This window comes from Glandiceps talaboti, chromosome 12 (assembly GCF_964340395.1).
Source record: "Glandiceps talaboti chromosome 12, keGlaTala1.1, whole genome shotgun sequence".
In the NCBI taxonomy this organism is placed as follows: Eukaryota; Metazoa; Hemichordata; class Enteropneusta; family Spengelidae; genus Glandiceps; species Glandiceps talaboti.
This window is the reverse complement of record NC_135560.1, coordinates 9,251,119-9,271,038: the sequence shown is the minus strand read 5'-3', so window position 1 is coordinate 9,271,038 and position 19,920 is coordinate 9,251,119. Positions and strand designations below refer to the sequence as shown.

At 36.0% G+C, this 19,920-nt stretch overlaps 1 protein-coding gene across 6 annotated transcripts; it reads left to right on the top strand.

Annotated features, from left to right (window-relative positions):
- Positions 1-515: 515 nt before the first annotated feature.
- On the top strand, positions 516-19,670 carry LOC144443271 (uncharacterized). Of its 6 annotated transcripts, none has more exons than XM_078132707.1 (15): positions 516-582; positions 906-1,062; positions 10,294-10,419; positions 10,627-10,770; positions 11,185-11,298; positions 11,616-11,678; positions 11,866-11,964; positions 12,599-12,929; positions 13,364-13,646; positions 14,143-14,379; positions 15,645-15,721; positions 15,946-16,050; positions 16,607-16,824; positions 17,175-17,339; positions 17,660-19,670. In XM_078132707.1, exons 3-15 carry the CDS (start codon positions 10,358-10,360, stop codon positions 17,907-17,909), a joined length of 2,148 nt encoding a protein of 715 aa, XP_077988833.1. In that variant the 5' UTR covers positions 516-582; positions 906-1,062; positions 10,294-10,357; the 3' UTR covers positions 17,910-19,670. The 6 variants fall into 6 exon arrangements, with proteins under 6 accessions (XP_077988833.1, XP_077988832.1, XP_077988831.1 ...); XM_078132706.1 differs by having other exon boundaries at positions 518-582; positions 902-1,062; XM_078132705.1 differs by lacking the exons at positions 516-582; positions 906-1,062 and adding an exon at positions 8,639-8,986.
- The last annotated feature ends 250 nt before the right edge of the window (positions 19,671-19,920 follow it).

Here is a 19,920-nt window from a genome sequence, read left to right as displayed (position 1 = left end):
GGAGATATGACGTTATCTGGGACTGTTATAAGATGTTTGAAATAGCGCTCTTAAAGAGCCTGCCTTACTCTAATTTTTTGAATATAATTAATCTAGAAAAATAACTATATGATAGTAATACAATTATATAGCCTTAGTTTTAATCAAAGTTTAATTTGAGGTCAATATAAACGCTCTATATATCGTAAAGTACCAACATTACTATAAATTCTCTCTACTACTAATAGTGACGTCACGGGCACCGGGGCAACCTCATATATTTGCATATAGCCTTCCACCGTCGGTGATGTGAGCACAAATAGATCGCATATAATATTGACCAGACTTAAGTTTCAGACATTTTACGGAGGTAAGTTGCAATCATCAGATTAAGTTACTTATTTAGTATCAACCTCATTCTTTTATTTTGCAAAGTATAAGTTCTATACACATTTACGGCTGACGCGGACTAATATTTTCAGAGGATCCCTTGCGAACAGTCAGGATTCTGGACATACCAAGGCTCAGGTCGGTGTTCCAGCCTAAAAATAGAACAGTGTCTACACCGTTTCTCATCTCAGCTGATCTGAGCCCATTTTACTGGTCAGTAAAAATAGAAACTATAGTGTCTGTGTTATACTCTTGCACTGAATCAATTTCCGTACATGGCTGGAATTTTTAATGATTTTGTGTATTGCTGTTAACTTTGACTTTGACGTGAGGCCTCTCTTCGTTCAGTTTTATCGATGTTCATGTGTTTTGCTCGAAAACAACGCGAGTTTCGACGCAATCTAAACGTTTTACTGCCGAATAACAGACAATTTTTGCAACGTTTTAGCCCACCGTCAACTTTTAAGTGTACGCCGTGATTTTGTTTATCCCACTTCACCATGCTTTCTTTGCATGTATTTCTCCTAACAAGGCAGAACGTCGTGGTGAACTGAAAGATACTTCCGCTATATTGACCACACGAGAAGTACATCTACGAAGAAGTTGCTTTCCTTGTTGACACTACAGCAAGAAACACTACAGATTTGCTGCTCACCGCTGCGAAATCCTTGCAAACCAGTGAAGTTTGTTTTGGTAAGTTCATACACGTTGTGTTTGAATTATTTTGGGACACAGTTCCCGTGTCACACGAGCGTCGAACGTTGTTATTTACTGTGAGTGTTTGTTGCATGGGTGTCGCAGGACAAGAAATGCAACATGGCTAATTTCGCCAATACTGGAGCAAACTCACTCCAACCGAGATCTCTGCGCTGCTAGGCTATACTGCGAACGTCATCGCAGTTACTTAGCTCCAGATATGTGGCCACTAATGGGGCTCTTCACGGCGTTCAGTTGTTGTTGTTTATGCCATTTTGTAATATTGATATGATTGCGAACGAACCAGGAAGAAAACGAAAGGAACCATAACGCAAACTCGAAACATGACAACTGTGTGGGTTGTTGTTACTGAGTCATCGTATAAAATTATTTGGGGGTTTCCCATTGTTTACCTTAATTTCGCAATACCTTCTGCCGGCCCTGGCGCATTATGATCATATAAATGTCACGGTTCTGAGTTTATTATGTCAATTTTTTCATTCGTTAAAGGATGTCATTTCAGATCATGTTTCGAACCGGTATCTGACAATATACCTTTCACCTGTCATTGCATACAACTATCGCGTTCCTATCCGTAAATGTCTGCTGGTGCCCGTAATAAATTGGGTCTAGGTTGTGCTTAGTGAACTGACATTCACAGTTCATAACCAACTGACAAAGGAACAAAAAAGCAGTATTGTATGTGTAATGTTCAGTGGTATTATTAATTCATTCAAAATGAAAAACAAATTAGGTCAAGTTGGGTTTCTCACCATGCTCTATAATGTACACACCCACATTTTATTAAGCAATTCCATGTAAAGTTGTACATCTAGATAAATATCCATCAAAACACACACACATACACATACACACATGTCTTAAGAGTATATATATATATATATATATATATATATATATATATATATATATATATATATATATATATATATATATATATATATATATATATATATATATATATACCTACTGAGGCAGCTCTGCAAAGCCTGAGCAAAATGTCTTGGACAGAAATACTTTACTCTTTATTATATATGTATATATCGCTGAGGAAGCATGAAACTCTGAGTAGCGACTTATAACATCCTTATTCCTTGGATTAAGTCTATATATTTATATATATACATACACACACATACACATGTATATACACACTTGCATAAATGTGTGTGTGTGTGTTAATAAATAATAGATAAATAAACTACTATATTTATAATTATGCTAAATTGTAAGTTTTCATAATATTAGAAAAGGCTACTGGATTCCAGGTCGTGTATTTCACCATCATCAGTTGAATTACTTGCTGTAAGTTATGCCGGTCACTTAATTAGCATTGGAGCCCAAGCTTCATGACAAAAATGATTACATGTTATTAATAGTAAAAAATATAAGTAGTTATGTTATTGTATCAATTTTTGTAACAGCTCAGTATTTGATTAAAATAGTAGTTTCATGTTGTGACAGAAATGACCTCAACCTTTTCCACATTAATTATTTGACACAATTACAAATTAATTTGTAATTTTATCTTCAAATATTGTAAACAATATGTGATATGTGTGATCAACGTGTAGAAAACAAGGTAGTTACTAATGGACACGTATAAAACAGAAAATGTACTACTGTTGAGTCTAATCCAGCATGACTGCAGTGTGTCCATACATCATCATAAATGGAACAAAGTCGATGTGAAGTGTATATGTATAGTTCTCTTCCTGTAGACTTTTAAATTGATACATATTTGAAATTTTAAACTTTGGTAATTGTGAAATTTCTGAAGTCTCATCGTCAAATATTACTGAACACACTTTGATATAACCTGTGTGGTTTTTAAGTCGATGCCTTGACATTTCAGTCATCAGTAATACAGAACATCATCAGTAATACAAATAGAACATTGTATCGGCATTCGTAATACTGAGCAAGGGAATGCTGAGTGCTTTGACTAAAAATGGAATTGTATTGATAATACTGTAACTGTCCTGGAAGTCAAAAACGCCTACTCTGAGTTAGAAGGGAACAGGAAGTATAGTCATTATGGCAGAGAAAGATAACAACTCACAGTTTAGGACTATTGCTGTTACTGGGTTGGATAGAAATAAATAAATAAATACAACATCTAGGATGAACTGTTTCTGTGTAGAAGATCACTGTCGGTGCATGTTGGTGGGTGTGTATGTGTGTGATCACACTGTTATTGGGTTGGTTGGAAAGAGAAAAATAAACAAACATCACATTCATTTTCTGTGTAGATCTCGGTATGTGTGTGTTGTTTTGTGTATGTGAGTGATCAGACTGCTATGGGGGATTTATAGAGAAGTATAAACAAACTGGATGTGAACTGTTTCTGTGTAGATCTCCGTGTGTACACATTGATCTTTGTGTATGCGAGTGTTCATACTGCTATAGGGTTGGATAGAAACAAACAAATGATGAAATGTTTCTTTTTTGATGTGTGTGTGTGTGTGTGTGTGTGTGTGTGTGTTTGTGAATGTGGAGTGAGTGCATATGCATACAGTTTATCAAATTGCATATATCAGCCACAGTATATACTGGTACTTTCGTAGGTCTTGTTCAAATTACTACATCTAAATATGTGGAGTCATTAGTTCAATTGATAAACCAATTTCATAGCTTACAACATAGAAGAGGAAAATAGGTATGACATTTCAGTTTTGTTGACTCGAGGAATATGTGTTTACGAAAATATACATCAGGTGACCTGAACTGATTTTGTGGTCATTAGAAGTGAGTCGGACTGTGACATCAAAATCATATCAGAAATAGTGGGTTTCCTCTGGCCGAGTGAACTGTGGCCTCTATTGAGAGAATGGTACATTTGCATTTTAGTTGCTTTTGGTACCATATAGTGTCACTTGTACAGAAAGTATACAGTAGTTAATATATTGGTATGACTGTAATGTTACATTGATATATTTGATAACAGCAAGTGAAGCAATTACCTCAGCTGGTTTGATGCAACTAAGAATCATTGCCACAATGAAAGAAGAAAAATTGTCGTTTGTAAGTTTTCCTGTATTACACGTAATAATATTCATGACTTGAAATGACAGTTATAACAACATGTAAAATTTCAATGTAACTGACAAAATATAAAAAGTAAAATTTGTGCATAATTGACAATGTTCTGCACAACACAACTGTTATGTTTTGATAATGTAAACTTTGTTGAATGATGCTGAGACGTGATTTTCAACACAGTCATTATCTCAATTTTGTTGAGACTTGTATAAATCATAATTTCTGTTCAAATTATGACAAATTCCTTAATTTTAGGATGTGGCCACTTCCCCTACTTGTCTGTGATTAAATTATCTCTTCATAGAGCTTGGCTCATACAGTCTGTTCATGGCCACTATGTCTGCTTTCATGAAATGTGCTAATGAGAGGAGACTGACTGTACAGATTAGCTTTAGTAATATAGACAATAGAGGGGCAGTCTATTCTTCACTGCCAAAGCATGCATTCTGTTTTGTCTGTTGCATGAAACAAGATAGTGCTAGGTGGACTCAGACATACAGATCTGCTGTCTAGCATGTTACATAATATTGGAACACCAGTGTCTGTTATTTTGTTCAGTCAGACAGACAGACAGTCACTCAGCCTGTCTGTCTGTCTGTCTTCAGGATATCAAGTTGATGTGATTGTCTTGTGGTATTTGGTGTCAGGATATTCGGTGTATTTGCATGGTTGTTTTGTCATGTCAGGAGACCAGGTAAATTTGGTTAATTTGTCATGTCTCTCATCAGGGTATTAGGTATGTATGGTTATTTTGTGATGTCAGAATATCAGGTGTGTGTTGTTTCATCATGTGTCTCTAGTTGGGATATCAGGTATGTTTGGTTACATGTATTTGCATGTTTGTCATGTGTCTTGATACCGGGTAATATGCATGGTTGATTTGTCAGGATATCATATATGTGTTATTTTGTCATGTCCTTAGTCAGGATACCACCAGGTATATCTTGTTATTTTGTTGTTTCCTTTGTCAAGATCTTGCACATTATCAGGTATGTGTTGTTATTTTATCATGTCCTTAGTCAGGATATCACACATTATTAGGTATATGTTGTTATTTTGTCATGTCCTTAGTCAGGATATCACACATTACCAGGTATGTGTTGTTATGTTATTATGTCCTTAGTCAGGATATCACACATTATCAGGTATATGTTGTTATTTTGTCATGTCCTTAGTCAGGATATCACACATTACCAGGAATGTGTTGTTATGTTATTATGTCCTTAGTCAGGATATCACACATTATCAGGTATGTGTTGTTATTTTCTCATGTCCTTAGTCAGGATATCACACATTATCAGGTATGTGTTGTTATTTTATCATGTCCTTAGTCAGGATATCACGCATTATCAGGCATGTGTTGTTATTTTGTCATGTCCTTAGTCAGGATATCACGCATTATCAGGCATGTGTTGTTATTTTGTCATGTCCTTAGTCAGGATATCACACATTATTAGGTATGTGTTGTTATTCTGTCATGTCCTTAGTCAGGATATCACACATTATCAGGTATGTGTTGTTATGTTATTATGTCCTTAGTCAGGATATCACACATTAGGTATGTGTTGTTATGTTATCATGTCCTTAGTCAGGATATCACACATTATCAGGTATGTGTTGTTATTTTCTCATGTCCTTCCAGTAGTCGGGGGGGGGGGGGGGATATCACACAATATCAGGTATGTGTTGTTATTTTCTCATGTCCTTCCAGTAGTCGGGGGGGGGGGGGGGGGTATCACACAATATCAGGTATGTGTTGTTATTTTCTCATGTCCTTAGTCAGGATATCACACATTATCAGGTATGTGTTGTTATTTTATCACGTCCTTCTAGTAGTCAGGATATCACGCATTATCAGGCATGTGTTGTTATTTTCTCATGTCCTTAGTCAGGATATCACACATGATCAGGTATGTGTTGTTATTTAGTCAGAATATCAGGTATGTCCCTAGCCTAGTGAGGATATCAGGTATGTGTTGTCATTTTGTCATGTCCTTGGTCAGGGTATAAGATATGTGTTGTTATTTTGTCATGTCCCAAGTCAGGATATCATGTATGAGTTGCTATTTTGTCAAGCCTCAAGTCAGGATATCATGTATGTATTATTCTATTGTCACTTCCCTAGTTTGAAAATCAGGTATACATGGTTATTTTGTCTTGGCCGTGGTTTAGCTGGTGGTGGTTATTTTCACATGTCCCCAATCAATATCTTGGCTTAGTGTTCTTGTTTTGTCATTTGCCTGGTCACAATATCAGGTTTAGCACGTTTATTTTGTCGTGATATTCATGTGTATTTGTTTTGTCATAATCCATAATCAGAATATCTATTTTAGAAATGAATCATGAATGTTTATTCCAAAATAAAAATAGACATTTTTCATATAATATTTCACCCACGTTGTTGATTTAGTAATATATTTCATGAGATATGCCTGTCGGGTATGGTTTCTTGAATGGTCTCAACCAGGAGATCTATTTCAGAGGTGAGAGGATGGCAACAGTAATTAGTGTGTCTTCAGTTAGGAAATTTATTCCTGGCTTATTGCTATAAATGTACAGTGTAGTGTTGTTACTTTTATGTTGTGTGATCACAAGCAGGATGTACATTTAAGTATTTATCACTGAGGAAGCTAAGGGCATGTTTACTTAGGAAGTTGGTTGTTATGTTGTGTCGACACTAGAATGTTGGCAGGAAAAGAAGTTTGGTTATCAAATTATTAATTAACTTCGTAGCAAATGTCTGTTTGTTTTTTTATTTTATTTATTTATTATTATTATTATTATTATTATTTTATTTATTTATTTTTTGGGGGGAAGGAGGGTTAATTTGATTGATACATATACCCATGGACCAAAAAGGTAGTAGTCAAGAGACTAGGCTTGTAGGTACCCTGTTGTGGTTTCAAGTGGTAACCTGTGATTAGGGACAGCACAAGTGTTTTGGCTAATGGTGACTTAGATGATGCTAGTAGCCATAAGTCTCTGTGCCAAATTGTAGCTTGAATAGTGACCACAACAAATCTCTAGGCTTAAAATGTAATGACCGAGTATCAAGGACGATATTGTTATTGTCATGTGACATATTTGCAGATGGTGCAGACTTGTTGTTTTGGTAGATTGACCTTTGCCCCCATCAGAGGTGAAAATTATTTTCTTTATCTGTATGATCTGTGCTGTATATGCATAAAGTTCCTATGCATGGGTGGGGTACAGAGATATGGTGGGCAAGTGTTACTGCGCTTGTATGACTGGGTGAAATGTTGTCAATCACTGATATGTATAGAGGAAGGTGGGGGGGGGGGGGTAGGTGGGGGTGCCAACTCAGTTACAATGAGTAACACTGAAGTAGAGCATTTTCTCTATGTGCTGTACTCGTTTATGGCATTCACATCAAGTGTAAAAAGTATATTATTTCAATTTGTTTATTTACAAGCCTAGCATGTGGCCTCTCTAATGTGGTCAATTAGCAACTGAAATAGTATACTTTACACTTTAATATGGATGCTATCAATGATTGTGGTACATACAGAAAATGCTTTACTTTTGTGTTATGGGTTGTACTGGTTCTTGTGATGATACATTGGATATATACCACACAGCACGTAATTTAAATTGCGTCGTGTGATGTCTACAACGTAGTCATCACATTCTTTCTTTCTCACCTATGATATCATTAACGTCATACATAGATGATGCATTGCTTTGGTACTTACACCACAGGAGGAATACAGGTGAAGGGGGGGGGGGGGGGGCATTGCCAATGCTGATTTCATGGAAATGTGAATATCCCGCTTTGTCTCCATCCCATCAGAGGACACACAAAATGTATTTGTGGCAATTCAATAATTGACACTTTATTTGTGTAACTTGTTATATACATGTATAACATTTTGCATAGAGTACAGTTTTATGGATAAACAGAAGTTGTTTTCGAGTTGTGTTAGTTTGTAGATGGGTCGTGTCATCGTGACTAGGCTGTGTTTCCAATATTTTGGCCACAAGACCAGCTTTCCATGGAAACTCTTCCAACTATTGTAAGTGTGATGATCCCTATCACTTACCATAGGACTTGTGTTATTTGAACTAAATATTTTAATACATTCATGGGTGAATGAGGGAGGGGTTACATCAGCACCATTACAATAATTACAACTAGGCTAATGACAGTCATGTTGTGTGCCTAATCTGAAGGTAATCACTTCAAGTTTGTACAACAGTGTATTCTTATCTTTATGTCAAATATTGATTTGCCAAGTGTATGTATATATGTATGATGATAACTGCTAGTTTGTGAGGCACTCACTGTACAGGACCATTTGATGAGACAGCTTTTTTGATTTTCTACTAGTATCAAGAGTTCACTTCCGCCTCGACCCATTTAAAGGGACACAGGCCAAGTTTAGACGGTTTTTGGACGTGATTTTTGTTGCCTACGAAATGTTACATATTGTATTCTACTTACTGAAACACATTCATCCATTACTTGATACTGGCAGAACTTAATCTTGGTATTTAGGTATAATATAGAAAAGATGCGATGACATAATTGTTGGTACGTATCAACAAATGCTGAGGAAATCTGCCGTTAAATGAATAACGCATGCGTCCTATCGCTGATAAAAAGTGAATCGTCACAGTGACGTCACCTACATTACGTCATCGAATATCTCAGAATAATGGAGGCACGTAAACGTGGGCCCGGTCGACCGATGGTAAGCACTTCGGCTAAAAAAAGATCACGCGCAGTGTTTACCTCAGGGAAAATAAATATTTTTGGGCAGATTGACCGCTGGAAAGAAATAAAGGACAAACTGACGTTGAAGAGTAATCGAGAAGTTGCGGAATTCTTGATAAACTGGTAAGTATACACACGTAGAAAGCCATGATTTTTTTTGCTGAGTGTCGTAGTGTAATGATGTTTACAACCTACATGCTTGCACTTTCTACTGTGCACTCATCTGTGAGGTACAGTGAAAACTATTTCGGGAATCATGCACAAATTAAGGTCATTTCTATTGTATTCGAAGGTGGTGACAATATTGAAAGGGTGAATAACGTTCTGTCATACGTAGTAGCTAGCTGTACGCTATCACCCTCACTTCCTGTTGAAGTTGTGCGTAGTGTTACTATTGCATATTGGTATTAGATATATGTGAGAACTCACGGATCGGCTCAACATTTACTAAGCCTACTCGCTCACGTTTTCAGCGTGATCGACCCAGCCTTACCAATTACCGCTCTCCATTACACAATTTTGCAGTGAGTTTTTCTTTTTGCCAATACTCACGCGGGAACTGTCCAAGACAAACTTCGTAGTGCTACTTGCATGACTGTACAATAGCAAGTCAAAATCGAGTAATCGCTTCGACTGGCATTGACAGGGTCGATACATAGCTATACTATAAGATTATCTCAATGCAGATGAGATGTGTAATAACTAAAAAATTACTATTTCTATTTCTTATTTTATGCACATGTTTATAGTTAGACTTAGTAAGCGTACGGAGGTATATCTCCATGGTCAAGCGATATGCAAGCTGTTTTGGGTACATGAAACCACAAAAGTGTGTTACAATTACATTGAATATTGTTGGTCGTTGTTGTTCTTGGAGATTGTTTGAAGTTTGTTTCCATGTTCAAAGTTATTTCCAGTGATTTATGACGGATACATTAGTTGTTTGTGTATTGTGTGTGTGTGTGTGTGTGTGTGTGTGTGTGTGTGTGTGTGTGTGTGTGTGAGGATTTATGAATTCAATGTCAATATTGTGACTGCATGTTTCAGTTTTATTTGGAAAGCATCTGTCAAGTGGTATGTTCTTCACATGAATTAAATGTACAGATAGTGTACTTGTACATACTTATTAGTCACAGCTTCATTGACTGCCATTATTTTATATTAGAATGGATAAATTAGTTTGTGTAGCTATGACATCAGCAATCAATGCCTTAAATTCCAATTTATAACCCCTTCTTGATGATTACACAATACCTAAAACCTACTCACTGTCTGTGACTCTTGTTTTTTACCAGTACTGCTTTGACTAATCAAGTTAGCACTGCAAAATAATGAGAATTTAGCAAAGCCAGAAGACTAAGTAAGTCTAATAGTAATGCAATTTCATGTACTGCAGTATTGTAATCAAGTGTTTTTACATTATGCGGTAGGTATCATGATCATCAGGAGTGTAGAAGTGGTGAGCCACTGCCAAGTACATCACATCATGCTACAATGATGGAAGACCCAGCATTTACCGCAAGGCAACAAGATGATGAAGCGGGTCCACAGCTGATGTAAATATTTTAACTTTTAGCTTTCACTGTGAACTTGATTTGAACTCTTGGCATTCCATTGGCTAGAAACTAATTGTATGTATGTACCAGTGCTGCAACTCAACCTGAATTTGTAAATACACGCAAAAGGTTCAGTAATATTAAAAATAACATATACATATATATTGTATAAAAGTTTAAAGTTGTATTGTTTCACATGCTTTTCAGGTCTCTTGGACAGCGGTGTAAAGTTACTGAACAAATAATTACCACCACCACTTCAACCCCAATTCACAGCTATTACATGGGTGCAATGAAGGAATTAAGTGGTCCTGACGTTTCTGAAATTTCTGCAGCAAGTGAATCAGATCGGTAAGGTATTGTTGTTATTCAACAAAAAATCTGGGGTTTCTCTTTTAATGCACATTTTTTTCAAAATTGGTCTCATGTCACTAATGAAAACTATAAAGGAAAATCAAATTGTTTATGTCAATTGATACTAGCTGACTGATGCTGTATTAAGGTATAAAGACAACAATTTTTAATTTTTAATCATGACAGTTTTCCCCCATTAGCAGTTCAAGTGCTATATACCCGACATGGTGAACCAGCAAGTCGGGTATAATAAACATTGTCTATTGTGAAACCCCACCTGCTTGGTTAATGGCTTCATTCAATAATGAAAAAATATAACTTCTTTTTGTAAATCAAGTTGTATTTGGGATATTCATGTAACTAGGTGTACATGTTTACCAATAAATGTACTTTTTGAATTCACCCCTGAAGAATTTCTAGTTGTATGTCTGGTGTGGAAGAGTTAGCTGCACGAGTTGTTCAACCATCCATAGCATCTTCATCTGTGCAGCTAGAAAAAGATTCAGCAGATTTATCTAGTAAAAGGTACAGTATTGTGTGTGAGTGCTACATCCTATTATATTGTGAATACAGAAGTGGAAGACAGTGATTACATCAGAATTACAAAAGACAATACCATGATTTTTCAACCACAAAGCTCTCAAGAAGTATGCAAAGGAAAGGTAGATATATACATTGTATGTATGTATGTATGTATGTATGTATGTATGTATGTATGTATGTATGTATGTATGTTCATTCACATATGTATACTGTATTCACGGACGGATATCATGTAATATTAGTGCTGTTACATAATATAATGTAATATTAGTACATTTTTTTGCTTTGAAACATTACAGCAGTCGTCATTCAAGAAGGTCAAAGGGTTTGACAGAATCATTTGTTAGTCCTGAAGACTTACGGTAAGAAGCTCTCTCATCTAACATTGTTCATGATAAAATTTTAATGAATTTGTTTCTTTTAAGTTGATTGTTATTTGATTGGTATTGGTATCCATCACAATGATAAATATCTATAAACGGTAGAGTTTGAAATGTATTTTCTATGTGTAAGTACTTTTTTTCTATTTCTGTCATTTGTTACCTATAGACTGCACATTGAGATATTTGAGACTGATGATGAATATTTAGATGGAGAATTCAGTGATGATGATGCAGAGTATGAGCCCAGTTTTAATATAACTCTTATGTAAGTATTGATATACTTTAAACCATCATTTTCCCCATCTCGTAAACACCTACTCTAGATACTCCTACACCATACACAAACACACATTGCTTGCCCACCAATTCACAGTGACACTCAGAGTAAGTATTCAAAACTCTTATTTAGGTATCACAGTGCAGAACTCTTTTTAGAATATATCTACATGTACTTTCTCGCATCATACGTAGGCAGAACTTTAGGAGGATGAAGGAACTACTTCCATGGTTTTGAACACATAGCGAAGTTGCGAACTGTAACAATATATGCTGCTTTTGTATTTCATTATTGAAAATACTCACATACAGTGTAAATGTAACTGTAATTGTGTTAATGTAGGAGTGGGAAGCATATAGTTCTCACAAAATGACAAATTTGTCCTTGATGATCACTTTTAACAAATAATACATTTTTTTAACCAGTCCAATACTTGGTTACATAGTATTTTCTGGTGTGTCAGTGCATAACAAATGGCGTGTCTGTTATGAATATTTATAATAGCATGAATTACTGAAATGAATTCACTCATCAGCCATTTTGTCTCAACAAATTCGAAAATCATTAAAATATTGTTTAAGGTGTGTTATGAATGAATAATAGTCATAATAATACTTTACAGCGGTGATGAACTACAGATCCACCCCACTCTTGATGATGGGGATGATAGTGACAATGATAATAGTGACAATGATAATAGTGACAATGATGATGAAAGTGAAGAGTGCCCTGAAATGGATGACCCAGAAGAGTGCCAAGTGCCCGGTTTTCAGAGAATACGTAGCGAAGAAGATCAAGAACATCTCCTTAATGACACAGCCTGTCTTGTGTATCTGCAACAACTACTTGTTTTGGCCAATTGTAAAATAAGTACTATTTGTACTTCCAAGGAATGCAATGGGAAGCTTTCAGTTTCATCTCAATTTGTTGGTTCAGCCTTGTACCTTAAATGGGTAAGTATAGCTTATTAGTACTCTACTCAAGTTATTAAATATGTATCATGTATGATGAGAGCTGCTTGTTTTATGAAATTACAATCTAAGATCTTGAACTTCATCTAAAATTGTACACTATACTGCTTCTCATTTTACTGATATTATGAATGCTTGGTACCAAAAGGATGAAGATATGTACTATGTGTTCTGTATTCTGTTACCATGTGCCAAAAAAAAGTTCTATTGTGATTCTTACCTTACCACAAGATAATATTTGCAATAGAAGATATGCTATCACATTACAGAAAATTTAGCTCCTTGGATGAAGAATGTGATTAGATCCGTTGATCAGTTTTAAGTTTTAGTTTGTATATTTGCCAATGGTTACACCATCCTGACTTTTTGAATGTACCTAGTTGTAATACATATTGCAATTTGTTATTTATATTCAGACATGTCCAGCCGGTCACCTCGAATACAAATGGTGCTCGCAACCAGTTCTGAATAGCAGGTTACATAGTGGAGATCTAATGACAGCAGCAGCAATATTGTTGTCAGGCAACAACTATGCAAAAATTGATAGGTTTGCCAAGGTGCTCTCTTTGAAGTTATTGTGTCAGACCACATTCAACAGAATACAAAGAACCTGCCTTGTACCATGCATAGACAAGTTTTGGAAGGAACACCAGTTACAGCTATGTGCATCATTTGAGGGTGAAAGACTGGTTCTACTTGGTAAGTGCACTCATTCGTTTTTGATATTTATAGGAATTTTAAGATGTACATCAGTTCCTGAAGATGCAAGTATCAAGTTTGTTCAGTAGAGTAGCTATATTTGTCATATGAAATTCACATGTATCATTATGCATAATACTCAATTATTTTGAGATACAAGCTTTCTTTTTATGACCCAAGCTTGCTCTTGTGTGCACATACATTTCATGCACAATAAATGGAATGCTCACAATCACAAATTCTGGTGCTTGCATCACTTGTTAGCACAACTGAACCGAGGTTCAATAGTGCTGTCTGTAGGTGTAGTGAGTCATCTATGTACAATACTCTAAACCTAATATATGTAAGTTGTTTTGTTGAACTCATTATAGTTTGCTATTGAGTTGATGTATGACTTGAACATAATTTGTGTTTAGCGTCCCCTTTCAAACCCACTCTCTTCATGAAAAATCTGCGCAGTTCTTGTTTATTATCAACCATTTAATCTTGATAATAGGTGATGGAAGGATGGACTCACCGGGATATTGTGCCCAATATTGTACTTATACATTTATGGAAAATGTAACAAAGAAGATATTATCCATTCTAACTAAAGACAAAAGGGCCACTGATAGGAAATCTACTGTTTTGGAGAAAGCTTGTTTTCAAGAAAGTATTGACCAGTTAGAAGAAAAGAGAGTTGATATGAAAGAAGTGGTCACAGATGCCCATATTCAGATAGCATCAGTAATGAGTAAGTAGTATTCTATTTTCTTAAATTAGTAATTATTTCCCCAGTCACAGAAACATACAATACATGTCATTGTCCCTATGACAACCTCCACCCAATCAGGTCCTCACTCACTTCCAGGTGGATTGATGGGACAGAGTCATGGTTCAAACCTTGCCAAAGGACTTTTGCCATTAAAGTTTGAAACAAACAAATATCCACAGGTGGAGCAGAATCTGTAATGGTCATTCTGAATATTCAACTATCAGGACTTCCCAAAAGGTTAATACAGTACATATGTTGATCTACAAAGTGTACTCCTGTATATACATCTAGTTTTCACACATGTAGTTTTCTCACTTCTATGCTGTGATTGATAGATTTCTATATGACTTATATGATGACAGATGGTCAAGAGTTAATGTGCTACTCGGGGGGATGGTTGTCACTTGAACGTACCCTTGTTAGTCCGCAACGGACGAAGTCCGGGATGCGGGGGGTGCGTGCGTCCGTCCAGAGCCGTTTCTTTGAGATGCCTGGGGCGATTTTTTTTCAAACTTGGTGCAGGGCAACATACAATGGCATATATATGCACGTCAATTTGTTTCATGATATGATCCAATATTGCTGCATATAGCAGCCATTTTGTTTGCAAATTTTCCCTGTCTAAAGCCATAACTCAGACATGTTTGAACAGATCTCATTCAAAGTTGGTATTAGGACAGTGTTCTATGACATACATGTGCATATTCATTGTTGTCGTGATACAATCCAATATGGCCACCTAGCAGCCATTTTGTTTGCAAATTTTTCATGTCCAAAGCCATAACTCAGACATGCTTGAACAGGCCCCCCCCCCCCCTTTATCTGACCCATCCTTTATTGTTGAATGGTTTATTCCATCACGTCATCTTGAAGACTAGGCCTGTCCCATGTCCGAGGAGACACAACATGAGTAGGCATGTTCCATGTCCAAAGAGCAGACACAACATATCTAAGTCTGTTTGATTTAGGTTCACAAGTATTGTTGCGTGATCAGAGTAGTGATACAAGAAAATGACAACATAAACTGACAGTTCCTTAAAACCCAATCATAACAGGGACTGTGTCATTCTCAATGACTTGTTTACTACTGAAATATTCCTCTGTATTAATGATTTATAGTCTTTGTTCTATAAAATCACTCACAATTAAAGTGACAGTGAAACCCTTGTGGCCATAATGGTCTGTAAATCATATTTGGCATCAGGATGAAACTTATCCATTTGTATCTACATTTCTAACTGCAGAAAATGACTACCCTGATGTCAAACATTCACATGATATTTGGCATGCTGCAAAGAATATGACCAAGAAAATTGTAAAGGTAAGGTGATGTTTTCTCTGTATTAATCAAAATCTAACTGTGTGGTAACAATTTGAAAAAAACAACCATCAAGTAGGAACAACAAGCAGTCGAACATTATTATCATCATGACACCTACACTAGGATATTTTTTTGTTTATATGTAAATGTAAATATAAATAAGACTAACAGGTGGTGTATATTCTTTGAGACAATAAGGCATATACTCTCTTTTTTTCAATCAGGCTGGGCAAAAAAAGAATTGTAAAGTACTGCTAAAGTGGGCAAACTCTATTGTGAATCATTTCTGGTACTGTTGCCAAAAGGCAACAACCTATGATGAATTTTTGGTAAGTGTTTGACTCCTTAATAGCACCTACTCCCTCCATCATTGTTGTCAAATGCCCAGTTGAATTATGTGATGATAGAATAATGCTAGTAGTATAGAGTATTATTAGCCCACATCCTGGAGGGGCTATAGGAATTACCTATATCGGTCTGTGTGTACATCTGAGAAAAGTCAGCCATATCTCTAACACCCATGACTCAATTTCAACCAAACCTGGTGCAAATGTCAATTGTTATAAAGTACATACCTTGAAGATAGTTATGGTCAAAAGTCAGCGACTGAATAGAATTCTTGCCTCTAACAACATGTATGTACACACTTGATGGTATCGCTATCGGTACAAAACATCTAAAGTTTAACAAGTAAGAACAGCTACCTCTGTACACACATGTATGTATCTTGGCATACATTGCACTTTGCACAATGCAAACTTTGAGATTGACTTGTAATCATAGTTACCCACAAATGCAAACTGTCTTCCAAACATATGTGAAATAGTTTTTACATATGTAATGGCTAAATGAATCCTGACAATATGTACAATAATCATATTATAGGATATGTGGTGTGGTGTTCTTCACCATGTTGTTGATGAACACTCCTGGATAGTACCTTATGCAAGTAATGGTATGGCGCAGTGTGATCATGGTCCTTTACCTGAGAGAGAAGATGACAGAGAATATTTAACTAAGGATAGTGCGGCTCACATAGCACTTAGGCACATAGTTTTTGACAAATCATTTCTCAAGAGGGTGCCATACTTTCTGAACAATAGGTAATATTTTATTTTCCCTCTTTCATATAATCATTGATAGTATGAAAAGTAATGTGGGGTAAAATGTATTGAGCTATATACAATGTCCAACCACAACATCAGCACATATAATCCAATGTCCTGTCCAATACTCCTTACTTTTGGCAGAGAGTGTTAGAGATATCGTTAACTGACTTTTATTTTAAACAATGACAAATTGCATATTTTGTAATAATGGAAACTCTGTTGTCATTTTGATGACACTTATATCACAATGGTTCATTTCGATACAGATGTGTATATTCACAAAAAAATGTGCCATGGTAGGGGTCAAATTGTTCTGACAAACTGTTAATTCATTTATTTCACAGGTCAACTGCTGACCTAGAGAGTTTTCATCAACTTATTTTGATGTATGCTTCCAAAAGATTTGCTTATTCCCCTCCAGTGTATAGGGTTCGAAACATACTAGCTGCATTAGATCACAATGTGCACCGGGCAAGAGATGCCCAGCAAAGACAGGATGGTCGTATTGGGTATGTCTGAAATTGTTTATTACAAAATCCTGGTTACAATCCTGTGGAAGTTTTCAATTCATCAACAACAATAGTTTACCAAGTCACCAATTAAAGCTTGAGTTTGGCAGACAAACTTGAAGGCAGTATGTAGCTTCTACTACTAGACACAAATATACCCTGTAGACTGTTTATTCAAATTGCAGGGTAAATCAGAAGAACATACCATGTGTCATTATGCAACAACAGATGAACAATCCTCTAGCAGAGAACTCATTTTGTGAATCGTTTTGCAAAATCTCTGTTTTACAAAATATATCTTTCTTAATTCTATCTTGAAGGTATCATAGAGGCTACAATAAAAAGAGCAGCACATGGTCTACGAAAACAGTGAAAGAACAGAAAACGTATCCACATTATACAGCCTTGAAAAAATCCATTCTACAAACACGGTTGGAAGAAAAAAGGGGAATGCAACACAAGAGAGAACTTGAGCCAACTGATCCAAGGAGAATATCAACACATCTAGCACCAGTAACTCCACCTCCCACATCTCTTCTGGTGGAGCAACATGTGTCTAGATACCACTAAACTTATATGACTTTCATGAACATGAAGTATCTGCAATATCCAAAACCTTCAAAAAAAGTTGTTTCAAGAGTTCCTGGAAAGCTGTAGTGCAATGCTCAGGCACAGCAGTTTGATTTGATTGGATAACCTAGTGAATAGTACCAAGGGAACCATTTGCTACAAAACAAATGTAAGGGAGCCTTCAGTAATTCCCGGGGGGGGGGGGGGGTGTTAGGGTATGTCTGAGCTGTAAAATGTGACCCCCTGTCAAGCCAAAGTTCTAAAATCTGACCTCCCCATCTCAAAATGACAAATTCACAGATAGATGGATGGATGGAAATTATGTGGATGTAGTAGCTGTAACATTTAATGATTTTTTCAGTATGTTTTGTTCTGTGTATCAACTACAGTTTTTAATTTCTTGTTCTACTCCATAACACACATTGAAACACTCCTGTCTTTGGCAAACACTTGTAAACACAACCTGTATATGTACAAACTGTTATTTTTTACAAGGTGAATTTTAGTCTGGACTGAAACTATCAACAATAACAGTGCACTTTACACATATACAGGCTGTGTTGACAAGCCAAATACAGGGTATTTCAGCATGTTTTAAAGAGTAGAACAAGAAACTGCACTTGACACACAGAACGAAAGTATTGAAACAAGATCATCAAGTTACAGATACTATCCCTTTAAATGAATGTGACATATTTCTGCCATGCACAGGTATTACCAAACTTACTGGTACAGTATTCTTTGGTTATAATGTATATCGTGATTTCCATGTGGTACACACTCTTCTCGATAGAGTAACCTGTAATAACGCTGAAATCTCAGTACCACTTTGTGGGTTGCTTTCTTCACTACTCTCATTGTTACTTTCCTTAGTGTCACTATCACTGTCATTCAATACATTGAGGACAACAACAAGGACAACAACAACAACAACAACATCATTATCATCATCACCATCACCATCAACAACATGATGATGATGATGATGATGATGATGATGATCATCATCATCATCATCATAATCATCCTCTCGAGTCAGTGGAGCTGTAAACATTACTGTTTGTTTATTCTTCCCCTTGGCCTTCATTTGTTTCCTTGTCCATTTCATATCACTCTAATATCTGCTGGCTGGGACTTTTCCCAACGTGACCCTCTACAAGTTCTACTTAGCCTTTCTAAAAAAGCTTGTATTCAGCCTGTATACAATACACTCAAGACATAACGTTTTGAAAGTCAAGACTTGTTGAGGTCTGAAAGTCCCCATGTATTGTTTATGCAAAAAAGCCCTGTTCCATCAGTTTACTTGTAATATGTAATATTTAAACTTATGGCTTTGGCACTATTTCCATAGACAATACATGGGGACTTTCAAACCTCAAAAAGTCTTGACTTTCAGACTTTCAAAAAGTTATGTCTCGAGTGCATTGTATATTGGGAAGTGTGTGTGATTCGATCAGTTTATATACTACTCTTCATTTGAAGGGATGTGTGTTGTTTCTCTCAGAATTGTAGACTTTGTTTGAAATAGTGCAGAGTACATTTTACAATAAATAATGAGTCAACGGATGGGTTTCTAAGATGTGAACATCCCCTTTGGACAGGCTTCAAAAACATGACCAATTCCTCTGGCCCACCCCTTGCAATTGCCAAAGAATGATACCTTTTCGCACTATATTGACATATCTTCTTTAGTAATTACTGTCAGTCATACAAATAGCACAACTGATTACATGTGCAAATATACACACATACATACATACATACATACATACATACATACATGCATGCATGCATGCATGCATACATACATACATACACACACACTAGAGACACGAAAAGTAAGATTTAATAGTAATCACAATAAATTTATTCATACAACCTACATGACAGGTAAGGGTAATGTTTGTGTGCATGTATGTATGTATGGGGTTTCATAGGCTGTCCATCAATGATTTTAAAGGAGACATCATCAAAACTAACAGTCATTGATAGCAATCATTGTACATTAGCA

What these genes read in the sequence shown, in the direction of transcription:
- LOC144443271 (XM_078132705.1), top strand. Translation starts at nt 8,805, where the DNA reads ATGGAGGCACGTAAACGTGGGCCCGGTCGACCGATGGTAAGCACTTCG. An exon ending in GAAGCGGGTCCACAGCTGAT is followed by an intron (nt 10,420 to 10,626) that starts GTAAATATTTTA and finishes CATGCTTTTCAG; the next exon opens with GTCTCTTGGACAGCGGTGTA. An exon ending in GTTAGTCCTGAAGACTTACG is followed by an intron (nt 11,679 to 11,865) that starts GTAAGAAGCTCT and finishes TGTTACCTATAG; the next exon opens with ACTGCACATTGAGATATTTG.